Source organism: Oncorhynchus tshawytscha, linkage group LG08 (assembly GCF_018296145.1).
Source record: "Oncorhynchus tshawytscha isolate Ot180627B linkage group LG08, Otsh_v2.0, whole genome shotgun sequence".
Classification (NCBI taxonomy): Eukaryota; Metazoa; Chordata; class Actinopteri; order Salmoniformes; family Salmonidae; genus Oncorhynchus; species Oncorhynchus tshawytscha.
The window spans coordinates 55,766,664-55,783,394 of NC_056436.1; the positions used below are offsets into that span (position 1 = coordinate 55,766,664).

Genomic DNA, 16,731 nt, shown 5'->3' on the forward strand with positions numbered 1-16,731 from the left:
CAAACAACGTTTCCATCCTGCAAGGATCTTCGTCAGGTCATTTCACCGGGAGTGTACCACACCCATATTTATAGACATAAGACAAACGCCAATTAGAGCAGTCTATACATTATTCTCTTTGCAATGCAAGTCTATCGATGTCCCCCCTTCGCCTCAGGACTTTGATATACTCGATACCCATGTACTTTAATGAGGCAACATTGTGTCTGACAGTCATAAAGTGCATAGCGACTGGACTTTTGCGGTCTTGGTATCTGATTCTACTCTTATGTTCGGATATGTGTTTCTTGAGTGCCCGGCGCGTCTTGACCACATAGGCCAGGCCACAAGTGTATTTCAATAGGTAGACTACATTCTTTGTAGCGCATGCTATGATATCTTTAATTTTAAAAGGTTTTCCTGTCATAGGATGGTCGAATGTGTGGCATTTGCTCGTGAAATTCCACTGTGTGCACCTGTAATTGCCCTTTGGACATGGTTAAGGAAGGGGGGGGCAGGATTCTTATGACATTGTGAGCAGTTAGGTTTGAGTTACATTTCCATAACGACAAGGGCTGTAGCTTTCAAATGATGTCACTTTTTATTTTCTGACAAAATATTTTTCTGGGGGTACCCTTAGCTCAGAGTTTAACAGGTTTTAAAAACGCGTAAAGGGAGAAATCAATGATGGTGAAGAGTTAATTGTGTATAGTCATTTAAAAGGGTGTTTTTTTCACACTGTAAGGTCAATTTAACACTCAACATGATGATAATGCCCTTTTTGTGTAAAGGCTGTTTAAAAAAAAAAATTGCTTGGTATTTCGGCCTGTTCAGGTGGGGTGGATTTTTGGCCCACATCATGACATCACAATGCGATCTGATTATAATAGATCAATGGCTGTTCATCTAGGTAAGGGGGTGAGGTCTTGACCATCCTGTCATCCAATCTGGGCTGTGTATTTAAATAACTGAAAATGTATTTCCTCACGCCCACTTGATCAGACTGAGCATTTCAAGGGCCAAAGGAAGCGTGATTACAAATATATTTTGGAGTTATTTTTGTTAATGAAATAAACACACAGTGATTTATTATAGATGTTTTAAGAATTAAATTACAAAGGTAGCCTGTTGTAGACCTATTGATTTTAATGTAAGTTTCTACAAATATTACTCTGTTGTCCCCATCTGTGATCAACCCTAGGTGTTTTTCACTGTTTTGAATGGAGTCCTGACGGCCTGTCCCGGCATGCTTTCTCTCCCAGGGTTTTTAGGCGTCTTTATGTTGTCGTTATGATGGTGAACTGATCCTAGTGGTGGCAGATGAATCATTTCCTCAGTCTAAACAGTGTAAATTGCTGTGTGCCACATCTGGACCAACTATTTACAAAGCCTTCTAAAACAGGGGAAGCCCTTTGGAAAATGCAGGAGAATAGAAGCATGTTGGTTTTTAAGATATACATTTTTTTGCCATGTATGCATTTTTTTTTCTTCCAAAAAGTAGTTACATTGTGTGTTAACCTTCATGTATGACTAGCTAGCTTGGTTGATGCCTCAATTTAATCCATTTTGGAATAAGGCTGTAACATAACAAAATGTGGAAAAAGGGAAGGGGTCTGAATACTTTCCGAATCCACTGTAGATTTGATGTGCTATGAGTATTCTTTTTGTAACTGTAGACCTTTTTAGTTCTAAACTTTGGAATTCATTCTTTGAAGATAGTTCATTTGAACCTTGCTGACCAAAGAGATGGCGTACAACAGACAAGGACGCCCTGGTTTTAGCTCCTAGCCAGCTTTGTAGTATTTAGTTTTTTTCATTGTTCTATTCATCCCGGGGGCTGCACCGAAACGCAAATGCTGGATAAGATGTAGGAGTAGGGCCCTAGTTAAACTTGGGCAGTGTTCATACCATCCATTGCTTCAGAGTATAGTATTCACTAACACTCAGTCCCTGGACAATAAAGTAGACGAGCTCAGGGCGAGGATCTCCTTCCAGAGAGACATCGGGGACTGTAACATAGTTTTACAGAATCATAGCTTTCTCTGGATATATTGTCCCTGTCCATTCAGCCAGCGGGGCTCTCCATCCATCACACGGACAGGAAAAAATAACTCTATGGAAATAAGAAAGGCGGCGTTTTTTTTTTCATGGTTAACAACTCATGGTGTGATTGTGGTTACATTTAGAATTCAAGTCTTTTTGTTCTCCCGATCTGGAATACCTCACTATCAAATGCCGACCGTATTACCTCCCGGAAATCTGAGGGTAAAGCTACCGAAATTCTAGCAACACATCGCCTGTGCAACATGCGCAACACAGACCCTGGTTCATTGCTACTCTCCTTTCCGGGATGGCTACAAGGCCATCCCCTGCCTCCATTCTGCTCCTCCCCACCTATAGGCAAAATCTTAAACAGGATGCTCCCGTGGCAAGGACTGTTCAATGTTGGTCTGACCAATCGGAATCTATGCTTCAAGGTTGTTTTGATTAAGCGGACTGGGAACTGTTCCGGGTCGCCTCTCAGAATAGTATCGATGTATACACTGACTCGTTGACTGGGTTCATCAGGAAGTGCATAGTGGATGTTGTTCCCACTGTGACGATTAGAACTTATCCAAACCAAAAGACGTGGATAGATGGCAGCATTCGCGCTAAACAGAAAGCACGAACCACCACATTTAACCATGGCAAGGTGACTGGGACCATGGAGGTTTACAAACATACCAGCTACGACCTCCATAAGGCAATCAGAGGTCAAACGACAGTACAGGAACAAAGTGGAGTAGCAATTCAACGGCTCAGACACAAGATGTATGTGGCAGAGACTCCAGATAATCACAGATTACAAAGGGAAAGCCAGCCACGTCGCGGTCACCGACGCCTCACTCCTGGAGGATCTAAACACCTTCACCCGCTTCGAGTAAAACAACATCGAGCCGCCGACTGTCATGAGGACTGTGGGCTCTCGTTCTCCATGGCTGACATGAGTAAGTAATTTAAGTGTTTTAACCCTTGCAAGGCTGCCTGGCCCAGATGGCATCCCAAGCCGCATCATCAGAGCATATGCAGACCAGCTGGCTGGAGTGTTTTACTGACATAATCAATCTCTCCATATCCCAGTCTGTCCCCACTTGCTTCAAGATGTCCGCCATTGTTCCTTTACCCAGGAAAGTGAAGTTAACTAACAAAATGACTAGCGCCCCGTAGCACTCACTTTTGTCATCATAAAGTGCTTTGAGAGGCTAGTTATTGATCATATCACCTCCATCTTGCCCGACACCTTAGACCCACTACAATTCACATATCACCCCAACAGATCCACGGATGACGCAATCTCCATTATACTGCACACTGCCTTATCCCACCTGGACAAGAGAAATACCGATGTAAGAATGCTGTTCATCGACTACAGCTCAGTTTTCAACACAGTAGTGCCCTCCAAGCTCATCACTAAGCTCATGGGCCCTGGGTCTGAACGCCTTTATGTGCAACTGAGTACTGGACTTGCTGAGGGTACGACATCAAGTGTTGACGGTAGGCAACAACACCTCCGCCCCTATGATCCTCAACACAGGGCCACCTAGTGGTTAGGGCGTTGGGCCAGTAACCGAAACGTTGCTGGATCGAATCCCCGGGCTGACAAGGTAAAAATCTGTCATTCTGCCCCTGAGCAAGGCAGTTAACCCACTGTTCCCCGGGTGCCAAAGATGTGGATGTCGATTAAGGCAGCTCCCCACACCTCTCCGATTCAGAGGGGTTGGGTTAAAACCTCTTGCACTTAGCCATCCCGGATCCGGGATCGTGAATACAGCCTCAAGCTCATTACCATAACGCAACGTTAACTATTCATGAAAATTGCAAATGAAATGAAATAAATATGCTAGCTCTCAAGCTTAGCCTTTTGTTAACAACACTGTCATCTCAGATTTTCAAAATATGCTTCTCAACCATAGGAAAACAATCATTTGTGTAACAGTAGCTAGCTAGCGTAGCATTTAGCGTTAGCATTAGCGTTAGCATTCAGCAGGCAACATTTTCACAAAAACCAGAAAAGCATTCAAATAAAATCATTTACCTTTGAAGAACTTCAGATGTTTTCAATGAGGAGACTCTGTTAGATATCAAATGTTCAGTTTTTCCTGAAAGGTTATTTGTTTAGGAGAAATCGCTCCGTTTGGTGCGTCACGTTTGGCTACCAAAACAAAACGAAAATCCAGTCATAAAAACGCCGAACTTTTTTCCAAATTAACTCCATAATATCGACTGAAACATGGCAAACGTTGTTTAGAACCAATCCTCAAGGTGTTTTTCACATATCTCTTCGATGATATATAGTTCGTGGAAGTGTGCTTTCTGTCCTGAATCCCAGGAGAAAATGCCCTACGCACCAATTTAGACAAAGGACACCGGGCGGACCCCTGGAAAATGTAGTCTCTTATGGCCAATCTTCCAATGATATGCCTACAAATACGTCACAATGCTGCAGACATCTTGAAGAAACGACAGAAAGCGCAGGCTCGTTCCTGGTGCATTCACAGCCATATAAGGAGACATTGGAAAACAGAGCTTCAAAAATTCTGCCCATTTCCTGGTTGAAGTTTCATCTTGGTTTCGCCTGTAGCATGAGTTCTGTGGCACTCACAGATAATATCTTTGCAGTTTTGGAAACCTTAGAGTGTTTTCTTTCCAAAGCTGCCAATTATATGCATAGACGAGCATCTTTTCGTGACAAATTATTGCGCTTAAAACGGGCACGTTTTTTTATCCATAAATTAAAAGAGCGCCCCCTATATCCAAGAAGTTAAATGCGGAAGACACATTTCAGTTAAGTGTCCCCCTTTCCCTTTCCCACAGGGGTGCGGGCTCAGTCCCATCCTGTGCTCCCTGTTCACCAATGACTGCATGTCCATGCATATCTCCAACTCAATCATCAAGTTTGCTGATGACACAATAGGGGTAGGCCAACTGCCTACAGGGAGGAGGTGAGAGCCCTAGCGGAGTGAAAATAACCTCTCCCTCAATGTCAACAAAACGACAAAGCTGATTGTGGATTACAGGAGAGCAGAGAGCACACACCTCCCCAAAAGTTTAAAGTTCCCCAAGGACCTTGTGAAGATGCTGGAGGAAGCAGGTACAAAGGTATCTATATCCACAGTAAAACAAGTCCTATATCGACATATCCTGAAAGGCCGCTCAGCAAGGACGAAGCCACTGCTCCAAAACCGCCATAAAAAAAGCCAGACTATGGTTTGCAACTGCACATGGGGACAAAGATGGTACTTTTTGGAGAAAAGTCCTCTGGTCTGATGAAACAAAAATACAACTGTTTGGCCATAATGACCATCATTATGTTTGGAGGAAAAGGGGGGGGGCTTGCAAGCTGAAGAACACCATCCCAACCGTGAAGCACGGGGGTGGCAGCATCATGTTGTGGGGCTGCTTTGTTGCAGGAGGGACTGGTGCACTTCACAAAATAGATGGCATCATGAGGTAGGACAATTATGTGGATATATTGACGCAACACCTCAAGACATCAGTCAGGAAGATAAAGCTTGGTCGCAAATGGGTCTTCCAAATGAACAATGACCCCAAGCATATTTCAAAAGAAATAAACCATTCCCTCTACTATTATTCTGACATTTCACATTCTTAAAATAAAATGATTCAACTGACCTAAAACTGAATATTTACTATGATTAAATGTTAGGAATTGTGAAAAACTGAGTTGAAATGTATTTGGCTACGGTGTATGTAAACTTCCAACTTCAACTGTTCATACATACATACAGTACCAGTCAAATGTTTGGACACACCTACTCTACTCAAGGATTTTTCTTTTCTTTTTACAATTGTCAACATTGTAGAATATTAGTGAAGACATCAAAACAATAATATAACAAATATAGAATCATGTAGTAACCAAAAAGGTGTTAAACAAATTTTAGATTCCTCATAGTAGCCACCCTTTGCCTTGATGACAGCTTTGCACACTCTTGGTATTCTCTCAACCAGCTTCACCTGGAATGCTTTTCCAACCGTCTTGAAGGAGTTCCCACATACTGAGCTCTTGTTGGCTGCTTTTCCTTCAATTCTGCGGTCCAACTCATCCCAAACCATCTCAATTGGGTTGAAGTCGGGCACTCAAAGTTCTTAATGTTCTGGATTCACTGACCTTCATGTCTTTAAAGTAGTGATGGATTGTCGTTTCTCTTTGCTTATTTGAGCTGTTCTTGCCATAATATGGTATTTTACCAAATAGGGCTGGAAACCTGGCACCATCCCTACCGTGAATCATGGTGGTGGCAGCATCATGCTGTGCGGATATTTTTCAGCAGCAGGGGCTGGGAGACTAGTCAGGATCGAGGCAAAGATGAACAGAGCAAAGTACAGAGTGATCCTTGATGAAAACCTGCTCCAGAGTGCTCAGGACCTCAGACTGGGGCGAAGGTTCACCTTCCAACAGGACAATGACCCTAACCACACAGACAGGGCAGGAGTGGCTTCGGACAAGTCTGTGAATGTCCTTGAGTGGCCCAGCCAGAGCCCGGACTCTGAAGAGACCTGAAAATGGCTGTGCAGCAACTCTCCCTATCCAACCTGACAGAGCTTGAGAGGATCTGCATTGAAGATTGGGAGAAACTCACTATATACAGGTTTGCCAAGCTTATAATGTCATACTTAAGAAGACTCAATGCTGTTATCGCTGCCAAAGGTGCTTCAACAAGTACTAAGTAAAGGGTCTGAATACTTCTGTATTCAGTTAAAAAATATCTAAATTAGCAAAACAATTCTAAAACCTGTTTTTGCTTTGTCATTGTGGGGTAACCTGTTTTTGCTTTGTCATTGTGGGGGAATTTGTGTAGATTGATGAGGAGAAAAAAAACATTTTAATCAATTTTAGAATAAGGCTGTAACATAACAAAATATGGAAAAAGTCAAAGAGTCTGAATACTTTCCGAAGGCACTGTATGTGTATGTATGTATTTATTTATTCTGATTTCTGACTTTGCTCGTTAAAGTTAAGAACAAATTCTTATTTACAGTGACGGCCTACACTGGCCAAACCCGGACGATGCTGGGCAAATTTTGCGTTGCCCTATGGGACTCCCAATCACAGCCGGTTGTGATACAGCCTGGAATCAAACCAGGGTGTCTGTAGTGATGTCTCTAGCACTGAGATGCAGTGCCTTAGACCACTACACCACTCGGGAGCCCAAACCTTAAACTTTGATTTGATTTAGTTTTTGGAATGCCGATTTATTTTATTGCACAAGTATGAGTGGAAAAAAATGTCAGGGAAAAATGAGGCGAGTATTGTTTGACATAAATCTTGCTGCAGAGACATGAATGAGATCAACAGTGGTAAATGCTTGATGTGTGTTTACAGAGGAAGCCTTCCATATAAAGCACTTTTCCCGACTCCACAGTCCTTTTAAAGGCACTTTTAGAATTTTGGGACAGGCTACATAAATATTGCCAGATCAGTATGTGACGTTTATTTGCCGGCTCTGTTTATAAAATCCGGAAATGTTCGCCTTGTACTATTTATTCTCGGTCTTTACCTTTATTAATGGCAGCTTGCGCGCTCCTTCCCTCCCTTTCCCCAGTGTGTGTGTTTAAGAGCACATATTATTGCAGTCTTTCAGTGCTGGAACAGATGTTGGGTATTGTAAATACAGGTGCAAAGAGCGTTCCGGAAGCCCCTCAGAGTAATGAAAACGTTCCTGTTTTTTTATTATGGTGTAGAGCCAAAAGTATTTCACAATTCATTTGAGGACAACGTCGCTCGAGACCCACACAGCTCTGCTGACAAGTGCCCCGGGACGGGACGGGGGGTGAAGGTGTTACGGAGGGGTTTTTCTTGTCTAAATAAGTTTTGAACATGTTGTTGGAGTGCAGTTTGACACCCACAGATGGAGTTCCATAAATGACCTACCCACGGTTGTTGTTGACATATCAAGACAATAGAGCTGTATGAGAAGCCCATGAATTTGGCAGGGGGAACTTTTACTTTACCTCGACTAGAGTTACCTCAGTGTCCTCTGCCTGTCTTTGTAGCAAAGTTGTAAAACTGCCCAAATTAATCCAAGCTAGTCGTTTTTGAAGGGAGTTATAGTAGGACGCACCGGTGTCTTAGATATGTTGGTCTGTGGAGTTGGCTCACATTCCCTTACAGATCCGGGCTGGTGGAGGTGGCCCCGGAAGAAGAGCCTCGAGTCGGGGAGGGCCTGTTTTGGTGCCAGATAATTGGGAACATCCCTTCTTCTTACCAGCCCACAGTCCCCTGCTTTCACCTTGTCTCTTCCTCCCCAAGCCAGGGGCACCCCATTCTCAATTTCCCGCAGATTGCTGGTAAATGTGAAGCATTCGGGAAAGAACAAGTGAGAAAAAAAGAGAGTCCACATAAGGTTCAGATTAAACCTTGTTGTGTCGCTCCTTTTTCCTCTTCTAACAGTGCATCGGATGTTTTCATAACTAAACCAAATGTGTGCTCGGATCGAGCCAAGCCTAGCCAGGGGATATCATCCCTGAAGCGGAAATGCTGGAGTCGCATTGTTGAATTACATTTCCTTTTGCCTTTGGGCTATCCAGATTCCAAGCTGGATACTACATTAATCTGCTTCATGAATGTACTTGCTAACTAAGCATTTGCTTAGGTTGTGTAGACACCCATCAGTTGCTCATACGGACAATGGGTCGTGAGTTGGTCCGACTTTCATTAGGTCAATTTTTGTTCTGTAGGTTAATTCCTCAGCAACTGTAGTGTTTTTTGTCCAGCGATTGGTTAGAGAAAGATCCTTTAGCTGGACGAAACGTTTGTCAATCCAGGAAGACAGCATTTCGGGGCTTTTTTTTGAGCTCTTCAGCCTTATGAGTGCAGACTTTTCTTTCTTATTCTGTCTAGAATTCCGGGTTAACGCACCACAGCCAAACATCGTTTTTACTACGATGCACTGGAACAGGTAAGAAGGCTGTCACGGTCGCCCGACTGTCAAGTGGGCTTCTTTTTCAAAGGCAAATAGACTAGGGCCGGGAATTCCCAGGGACCTCACGGTACGATATTATCACAATACTTGGTTGCCGATGCTACATGTATTGCGATTCTCGAGATTTCTGTATGTATTGCGATTCGATACTGTGATTTTTATTGGGATTCCATGGTCCTAACATATTGCTCACCATATGTCTGCTGCAGAGGGACAAGAGAGAGTCATGAGAAAAACGAGTTTTGTTCAGTCAGGGAAATAAAAGTGCTGAAAACAAATTGTTTCCCTGTTTAAAAAGAAGATGGAGAACAAGCTATGAAGGTACAGCCACCTAGCGCAAAAATAATATTGCGATATTGTCAAAACAATACGATTATATAATCCAAAATAATATCCAGATGTTTAACTATATAGATTTTCTTCTCCCCCATCACTGAAGTAGACGTTGCCTGACGAACCAGAACCAAGCCCTTACCCTTTGAACATCCCTCTATCCCTCTTAATGCGATGAGGAGGCTGAGCAGTGGAGAAGAGGAGGAGGAGTAAAGAGTCCCTCTGATAGCACATGTGGTAGCCCCTGTTCCCCCCCTCTCCCCAGAAAAATATGCTTGCCCCCTCCCCTCCCTCCTACCCTGTGCATGGTCTCAGGCTCCAGGCTGAGGCAGATGTTTTTGTACTGCTAGTCGAAGAGCCCTGGAGCTTTGAATGGAGAAGAGATGGCCATGTCATCGGGCAGGGCCAGGTCAGGCGGGATTGATGTGATGTGGTGGGGGACTCTGGGGAGAGGAGACGGGACACAGCGAGAGCAGAGCCCAGGACCCTAGAACACACTGACCTTGGCCTGATCCGCTCACGGACGCTCGCTCGCTCTCTCTCTCCACATTGTGCTTTTCTTTTTTTCCTCTGTCCCTTTTTTCAGTCTTCTCAAATCCTGGAAAATATAAACAGGATGCAGTCTTGTCTGATCGTAAATCCCCTCTTGTCTGCCCTGGCCCACAGCCCCAACCCCCCAGCTCGGAGGAGAGGTGGAAGCCTTCGGTAATCATGCGCTCAGCCACTGTATCATTTGTTCATCAAATGCCTGTTATCCTACATGCATGGCTTGAATCTATACAACTGGATATGAGCGGTGGCTGCTCTAGTCGAGTGCAGGTTTTTCTGCAATGTCATGCGGTAGGGTTCTTTAAAAATGAGGCTGATTTTACTCCTAGCAGCAGCTTTTCATTCAGGATTTTCCCGTTCATTTTTGTATCTACTATCTATTGCACAGAGTTCAACCAGCCTCATTCAGAATTTTCTTTGCCCTTGATCCTTACACATAATTTGACTTATCTTTTATTGACTGGAGACGTGACATGTTTATCTAGTCTCAGAGCTTTATCTATTTCCTTTTGTATGATGTATTTGACAGACTGTTTAAGACAAATTACACATGACAAATATGCCACAACCCACAGGAAGCCCAATTTCTCCTTTGTATTAAACACTCACTGTGAGGATTTTTTTTCTTCTTTTTTTTTCTCGAAACCATCTTCAAGAAAATTAAATTCCGAATTCTAATGCCTTAGTATTCCAAGAGACACACTCTTGGAAAACAAGGCTTTATCCTTGTTCTAATCCTTCCCTGTCGGTGATACTGATGTAGGCCGTAATCCCTATTCTTGCTCCCTTCCTCCTGTGGTTACGCCTTCTAGCGTGCTCCCTGTCCCGTCACCAGCGCCGATGTGGCCTATTCATGAGCTATCATCACCCCGGCCCCTTGGAATGCTGATTGTACACCGGCCTATTTCTCTCCGTGGCTCACTCTTTTTGTGGCCCTGCTCTGCAAGGCCCAACACGAACTCAAAATCCAACACCAATATTAATGCACAGATTAAGTTATTTGTACCGTTGTCCTTTTTAATACTCGGCCGGTAACAGAATCGCCTCTAGTCACGAGAGAGTTAATCTCAAACACAACGCGTCAATTACAGTTCCTCTGCAGCTTTTCTTCTTGGCTATGCGTGTCCAATGTGCCCTGTTGAATTGAAAGAGTGAAGGGAACTAGTGTTCATTTGGAGATTTAGGCATTCGTTAGGGATTCGTCATCACGACATGTAGGAGCCTGAGAGGTGAGGTGAAAGTTCTACTGTGTGAAAGTAAGTGTGTGTTTGGAGTCGTGGAGCGGCTGCCAAGGACTTATGGGAAACTGTCCATCACTGAATGGCCTGTCGTTTTTGAAAAAAGAAGGAAAGTGAGGCTTAGCCTATTGTTGACATTTTGACGATGGCGTGTTGCTGAATGACAAAGTATTGATTTTCAGAAAACATGACTTGTTTTGCAGCTTGGGGCATCTTTCCTCCTAGTAACTGTATACGTCATCAACCAATCTTAGACTTGCAAAATGTCCATCCTGTGTGAATTTTGCATTTCTAAAGCGTCTCTAACGTGACAATGTTCTTTTATCAGAATGTTCTACCTCTTATTACCCACCATGCACTATTCGCCAAAATATCCCCCTACAGGAAATTGTCAACTAAACCTAGACATTTTGAAAACCTGTACATTTAACAAATAAGTTTATCAATCTGGTCTTTTTTACAGGGCTGCATGCATTAAGGCATGCTCTCGGGAGTGGCTCCCAGCCATCAGACCTCCAATTGATGGGGACAGTGACGGTCACCCTCCAGGACCTCCAGTGGGCCATGTCAGAGGTCAAACCAAGTGCCATGAGGGAGGTCGCCATCGATGTCCCCAAGGTATGTCTGGATTATAGTCCCTTGGACTCCTTTTTGAAGGTCGGCATGAAAATTGTCGGCATACAAACTCATTCGATTTATCGGGTGCCACCAAAGATGGAACAACAGCTCTGCTGATGTCACCGGCACAACGGAAAGTGTTTTCTAGTCTCATGTTCTGAAACGTCAACAAATCTTCTCAGGAGCGCAAATCGCTTAATTACTCATTGGACAACCAGTCAGTGTGTTATGTCAACAGTACGGTGAGTAATCAAGTGAGGCATTAAGTATTTTGTGCATCGGAGAAGATACTTTCAGATCCCCAGTTACTTTTGTTGACGTGCGGTTTTCACCGAGGGTTCAAACCCGAGGAAGCGTCGGATAGAAATGACCCACAGCCATACTGCTGCCCTCCCTGAAACGGAGATGAATCACACACTCAGTGTGGGGGGGGACAGTGGTGAGACTCCAGGATGTTTTGGAGTTTGCATGTGCAAGACATAACGGACAGGAAGAGGCTAACATCATCTCCAGCACTAATTGGAAGCAGATCGGGTCGACATCGGTTCCTGCCAGAGAGCGAGAGAGGGAAAAAAAATAGAAAAAAGTCCGTTCTCCTTCCTCCTAATGCTCCTCTGCACTGAGCTCACCCCGAGACATTCAGTTCTTGCGGCCAGTTCCTGGAAACAAAAGATGGGCTTGAGTTTTTTTCCTTCCCTCAGTGCACTGCAGCTGAAGGGTCGGCCGCAGAGCTCCGACTTGATTATATCCATATGAGTGCAAAACATTTGTTTCTAATCCATTTATATAAGAAACTTTCAGTGGAGCCAGGCCTGGCGAGAGCAAGAGCAGAGCACACCTCTCTCTCTCAGGCCGACCGGACCTTTTAATGTTTGGATCTGGCAGCTGCAGCCGAGAGCTCCGTTCCCCTTTTTCGACTTCCTCTCCTCTCCAAGTTCTTGTCTGGAGAAGTACCCACCACAACTACTGTCGCACCCGCCCTCCTCTCCCACATCCCAGGCAACCCCATCAAAGCCCGGGCCCTAAGAGGCCCCTTGTAAACTTCAGACAACAACAGTAAAAGATAATAACTGGGTCTCGGAGAGAGAAAAAGAGGCAGGGGGAGTAAAATCAACGAAGCAAGGTGTGACTCAAACTGCACCCTCTAATTCTACATCCGCCGTGTTCGTGACAAAAGCACCTTGCAATTATGCTTTTAATTTTTTTTTTTTTACTGTCATTCACGACAGCGCCATGTTCATTTTGTCTGCAGAAAACTTGAACAGAAACACAAAAAAATAGGTTCAGGGGGAGAAAAGGGGTATAAATCTTTGCTGTGCACATCTGCTGCTAGCCTGGTAGGGTAGAGGCACCTGAAGCTGCCTGATTGATTTACACCCCATAGATTCTGGCAAGGGGAAGCTGTGCCTCTCTCTTTCTCTCGCTTTCTCTTGTCTCTTGCTCTCTCCTTCCACGCTCTCTTCCAGTCTCCCTTTCACCATCTATATCTCTCTCTCTCCTCACCCACCGTCCTCTCTCTATCTATCTATCTATAAATTGTTCAACGTGTGGTATTTACAGTATGTGGCCGGACGCCAAGTTTCCATTGGGTGCTCTGTTCCCGGGAGACGGTGCCGGTGGCCTGGGATGTGTTACTTCGGGCAGAGAAAGGAGGGAGGGGGAGAGAGAGGTGGAGATGGAAGGAGAGAGATGGTGAGAAAGAGAAGGAGAGCGAGAGAGGAAAAGTCATGCTGATGTCATGAAAGGGGGAGGAAAGGGCGGCTTATTACTCTGTCCAACCCCTGCTCTCCTTATTGCTCTGTCCAACCCCTGCTCTCCTTATTGCTCTGTCCAACCCCTGCTCTCCTTATTGCTCTGTCCAACCCCTGCTCTCCTTATTGCTCTGTCCAACCCCTGCTCTCCTTATTGCTCTGTCCAACCCCTGCTCTTCTTATTGCTCTGTCCAACCCCTGCTCTCCTTATCGGTGTTATCTCCCTGGAGTCGCACACCTCTGCCCATCATCTGTCAAAGTGGCAGCTGCTGTCCGACTCTCTGTGTTGTCTGCTGAGTCACTCTCCGCCCAGATCTGGCCCAATGCTTTTCCTGTCGTGTATCTCAACTAGTTCTTGTACTGTATTATTCCAAATCATTTGCCCAGAGCAAAAATGCAAACAGTATTTCAGTAATTGATTAATTACAGCTGTAGAGAGAAATAAACACTGCACACAGAACCCACAACTTTCTTGCCACAATAAGGATGTTAATTTTGACTTGGAAAACTTTTTATCCTCTCAAACCTGGGTTTTCTTGAAGCTACCATAACACCGCTAGATACCAAGCCCCATTGAAACTGCCATCCTATACAGCCCATTAGGGACATCTCTCTTTCCATTGTCTATAAAACTTCTGTATCTAGGAACACATATTCTTGTCCAAATGGTTTGACTGTCTCCCTTGCAGACTGTCTCCCTTGCAGACTGTTTCCCTTGCTGACTGTTTCCCTTGCTGACTGTTTCCCTTGCTGACTTTCCCTTGCTGACTGTTTCCCTTGCAGGTTCGCTGGTCGGATGTGGGAGGCATGGAGCAGGTGAAGCTGAAACTGAAGCAGGCGGTGGAGTGGCCCCTCAGGCACCCTGAGGCCTTCACCCGCATGGGCATCCAGCCCCCTAAAGGGGTGCTCCTCTACGGGCCCCCAGGCTGCTCCAAGACCATGATCGCCAAGGCTCTGGCCAATGAGAGCGGACTCAACTTTCTCGCCATCAAGGTGATGGTCATCTAACATTGGATTGTTGCCTGCATTCTCTCCAAATGGTCAATGTATGGGCAGGGAGGTGTCCTTTTTACACCTACAAGTTTCCATAAATCCCACCCCTGTAATGCATACTTTTGTAATGCATCAGTTTTGCAGTTGCATCGCCTTTAAGCACAGTTCCTTTAGTTATGGCTGACCTAGCATGGACCTTTGTCGTTTCCACAACATTAAGTAACTAATGCTACAACTATAGCTAGTAACATTTTTCTGTTGTCCCAAAAATACTTTGCGGGTCTCCAGAGTGTCGCAGCGGTCTAAGGCAATGGGGTTGGATCCCAGGCTGTGTCACAACCGGCTGTGAACGGGAGTCCCATAGGGCGGCGCACAATTGGCCCAGCGTCTTCTGGGTTTGGCGGAGGGTTTGGCAGGGGGGGGCTTTACTCGGCTCATCGCGCTCTACTGACTCCTTGTGGCAGGCCGGGCACCTGCAAGCTGACTTCGTTCAACGGTGTTTCCTCCGACACATTGGTGCAGCTGGCTTCCAGGTTAAGCGAGTGCGTGTTGAGAAGCGCGGCTTGGCAGGTCATGTTTCGGGGGATGCTTGACTCGACTTTCGCCTCTCCCGAACCCGTTGGGGAGTTGCAGCAATGAGACAAGATCGTAATCACAAAATTGGTGAGAAATACTTAGCCATGCCTATTTACATATACCAGCAGCCATTCCCTTGGCTTTAACCCAGTTAAAAAACAAAGGGATATGTCCCTGATTCTCTCAAGGACCTCAGACTCTCTGGCTTCCTTGGAGGCTGACCTATAGGCCTCCTCACTTGACCCCTCCGACCCTGTCTTTGGCCTCTTCAATCATCACCCCATCCTCTCTACCCCCCTCTCCCTCCACCCCAATTCAACACTCGCCCCTACACCTTCCTTCTCCCTACCCCTCGGTCTGCTCTGTCCAGGCCTCTTGATGGAGATTGATTGATCAGCTTAGCAATCGTTGATTGGCGCTTATTTTGGAAGCTGTTGCCGGTGCAATGGGGTCGTGACAGAAGCTGTCAGCCAGCCTGATTTAGAGGGGGTCAGTGGTAAAAGATGGTGGATAGGCTGTTATATTAGCAAGAAAAGACAGACTGTAAAAGTCTATCAAAAGGGGCTATTTTTCTCGTAGATGTTGTTTGGGAATAAAGTCCAGGCTAGTACTTTTACAATTACAAAATCATGACGTACTTTCCCCTAGTGTGTTGGAAGCTTTGACTCTGATACATTATCCGTGCTTTACTATACTTTATACTACTTCTGTCTTGTACAGTAAAACCCTAACACTTCATTATCATGTTGTCTCACACACCGATTTTTTTTATTCAACCTTAATTTAACTTGGCAAGTCAGTTAAGAGCAAATTCTTATTTACAATGACGGCCTACCCCGGCCAAAGCTGGAAGACGCTGGGCCAATTGTGCTCCGCCCTATGGGACACTCAAACACGGACGGTTGTGATACAGGATCGAACCAGGGTCTGTAGTGATGCCTCTAGCACTGAGATACAGTGCCTTAGACCCCTGCGCCACACAGGAGCCAATAGAGGCATTTATCTAATACATAGCTACATAGAAATGTACCTATACTAAACAAAAATATAAACACAACATGTAAAGTGTTGATTTCCATATGCACAAACACCTTATTTATCTCCAATATTGTGCACAAATTTGTTTACATCCCTGTTAGTGAGCAATTCTCCTTTGCCAAGATAGTCTATCCAATCCACCTGACAGGTGTGACATATCAAGAAGTTGATTGTATTTATTTTATTTAACCTTAATTTAACTTAAACAGCATGATCATTACACAGGTGCATCTTGTGCTGCGGGCAATAAAAGGACACTTTAAAATGTGCTGTTTTAGCTGGTAAAATAAACACACTTCATACATTATCAAGCCCAGACCCGGCCTGGCCACACCACCACAGAGGAACTGGGGATAAATGAGTCAGTCTCCACAACGCTGTTGTGTTCTGAGGAGACAAAAGGGCTGCCGTTTAAGTGTTGTGTCCCTGCCAGCTCAGAGGTGTTGAAAAGGGTGGATTGCAGGGGAAGGAAGTGCGTCCTGACGGCCTGAGGGGATGTTTATCTGCCTCGGATGGAGGGTGCAGAGTGGCCACAGCAGCTTTACTTACCCTACCTCCTTGGTCCTCTTTGCCTTCCTTCTCAATTATTGTTTTTCTTTTTTTTTTTCTCCCTTCCCCTCTATCCCTTAAATAACTATCCCTTTCATGTCTGAAAGATTTCTTGGCGGG

At 44.9% G+C, this 16,731-nt stretch overlaps 1 protein-coding gene across 2 annotated transcripts in view; it reads left to right on the plus strand.

Annotated features, from left to right (window-relative positions):
• Positions 1-16,731, plus strand: part of spata5 (spermatogenesis associated 5) — a 130,342-nt gene that overhangs the window by 8,538 nt on the left and 105,073 nt on the right. For both annotated transcript variants that reach the window (XM_042325652.1, XM_024429447.2), the window contains exons 11-12: positions 11,550-11,704; positions 14,239-14,448. In XM_042325652.1, the coding sequence (XP_042181586.1) occupies positions 11,550-11,704; positions 14,239-14,448 (365 nt within the window). The remainder of the gene's footprint in view (positions 1-11,549; positions 11,705-14,238; positions 14,449-16,731) is intronic.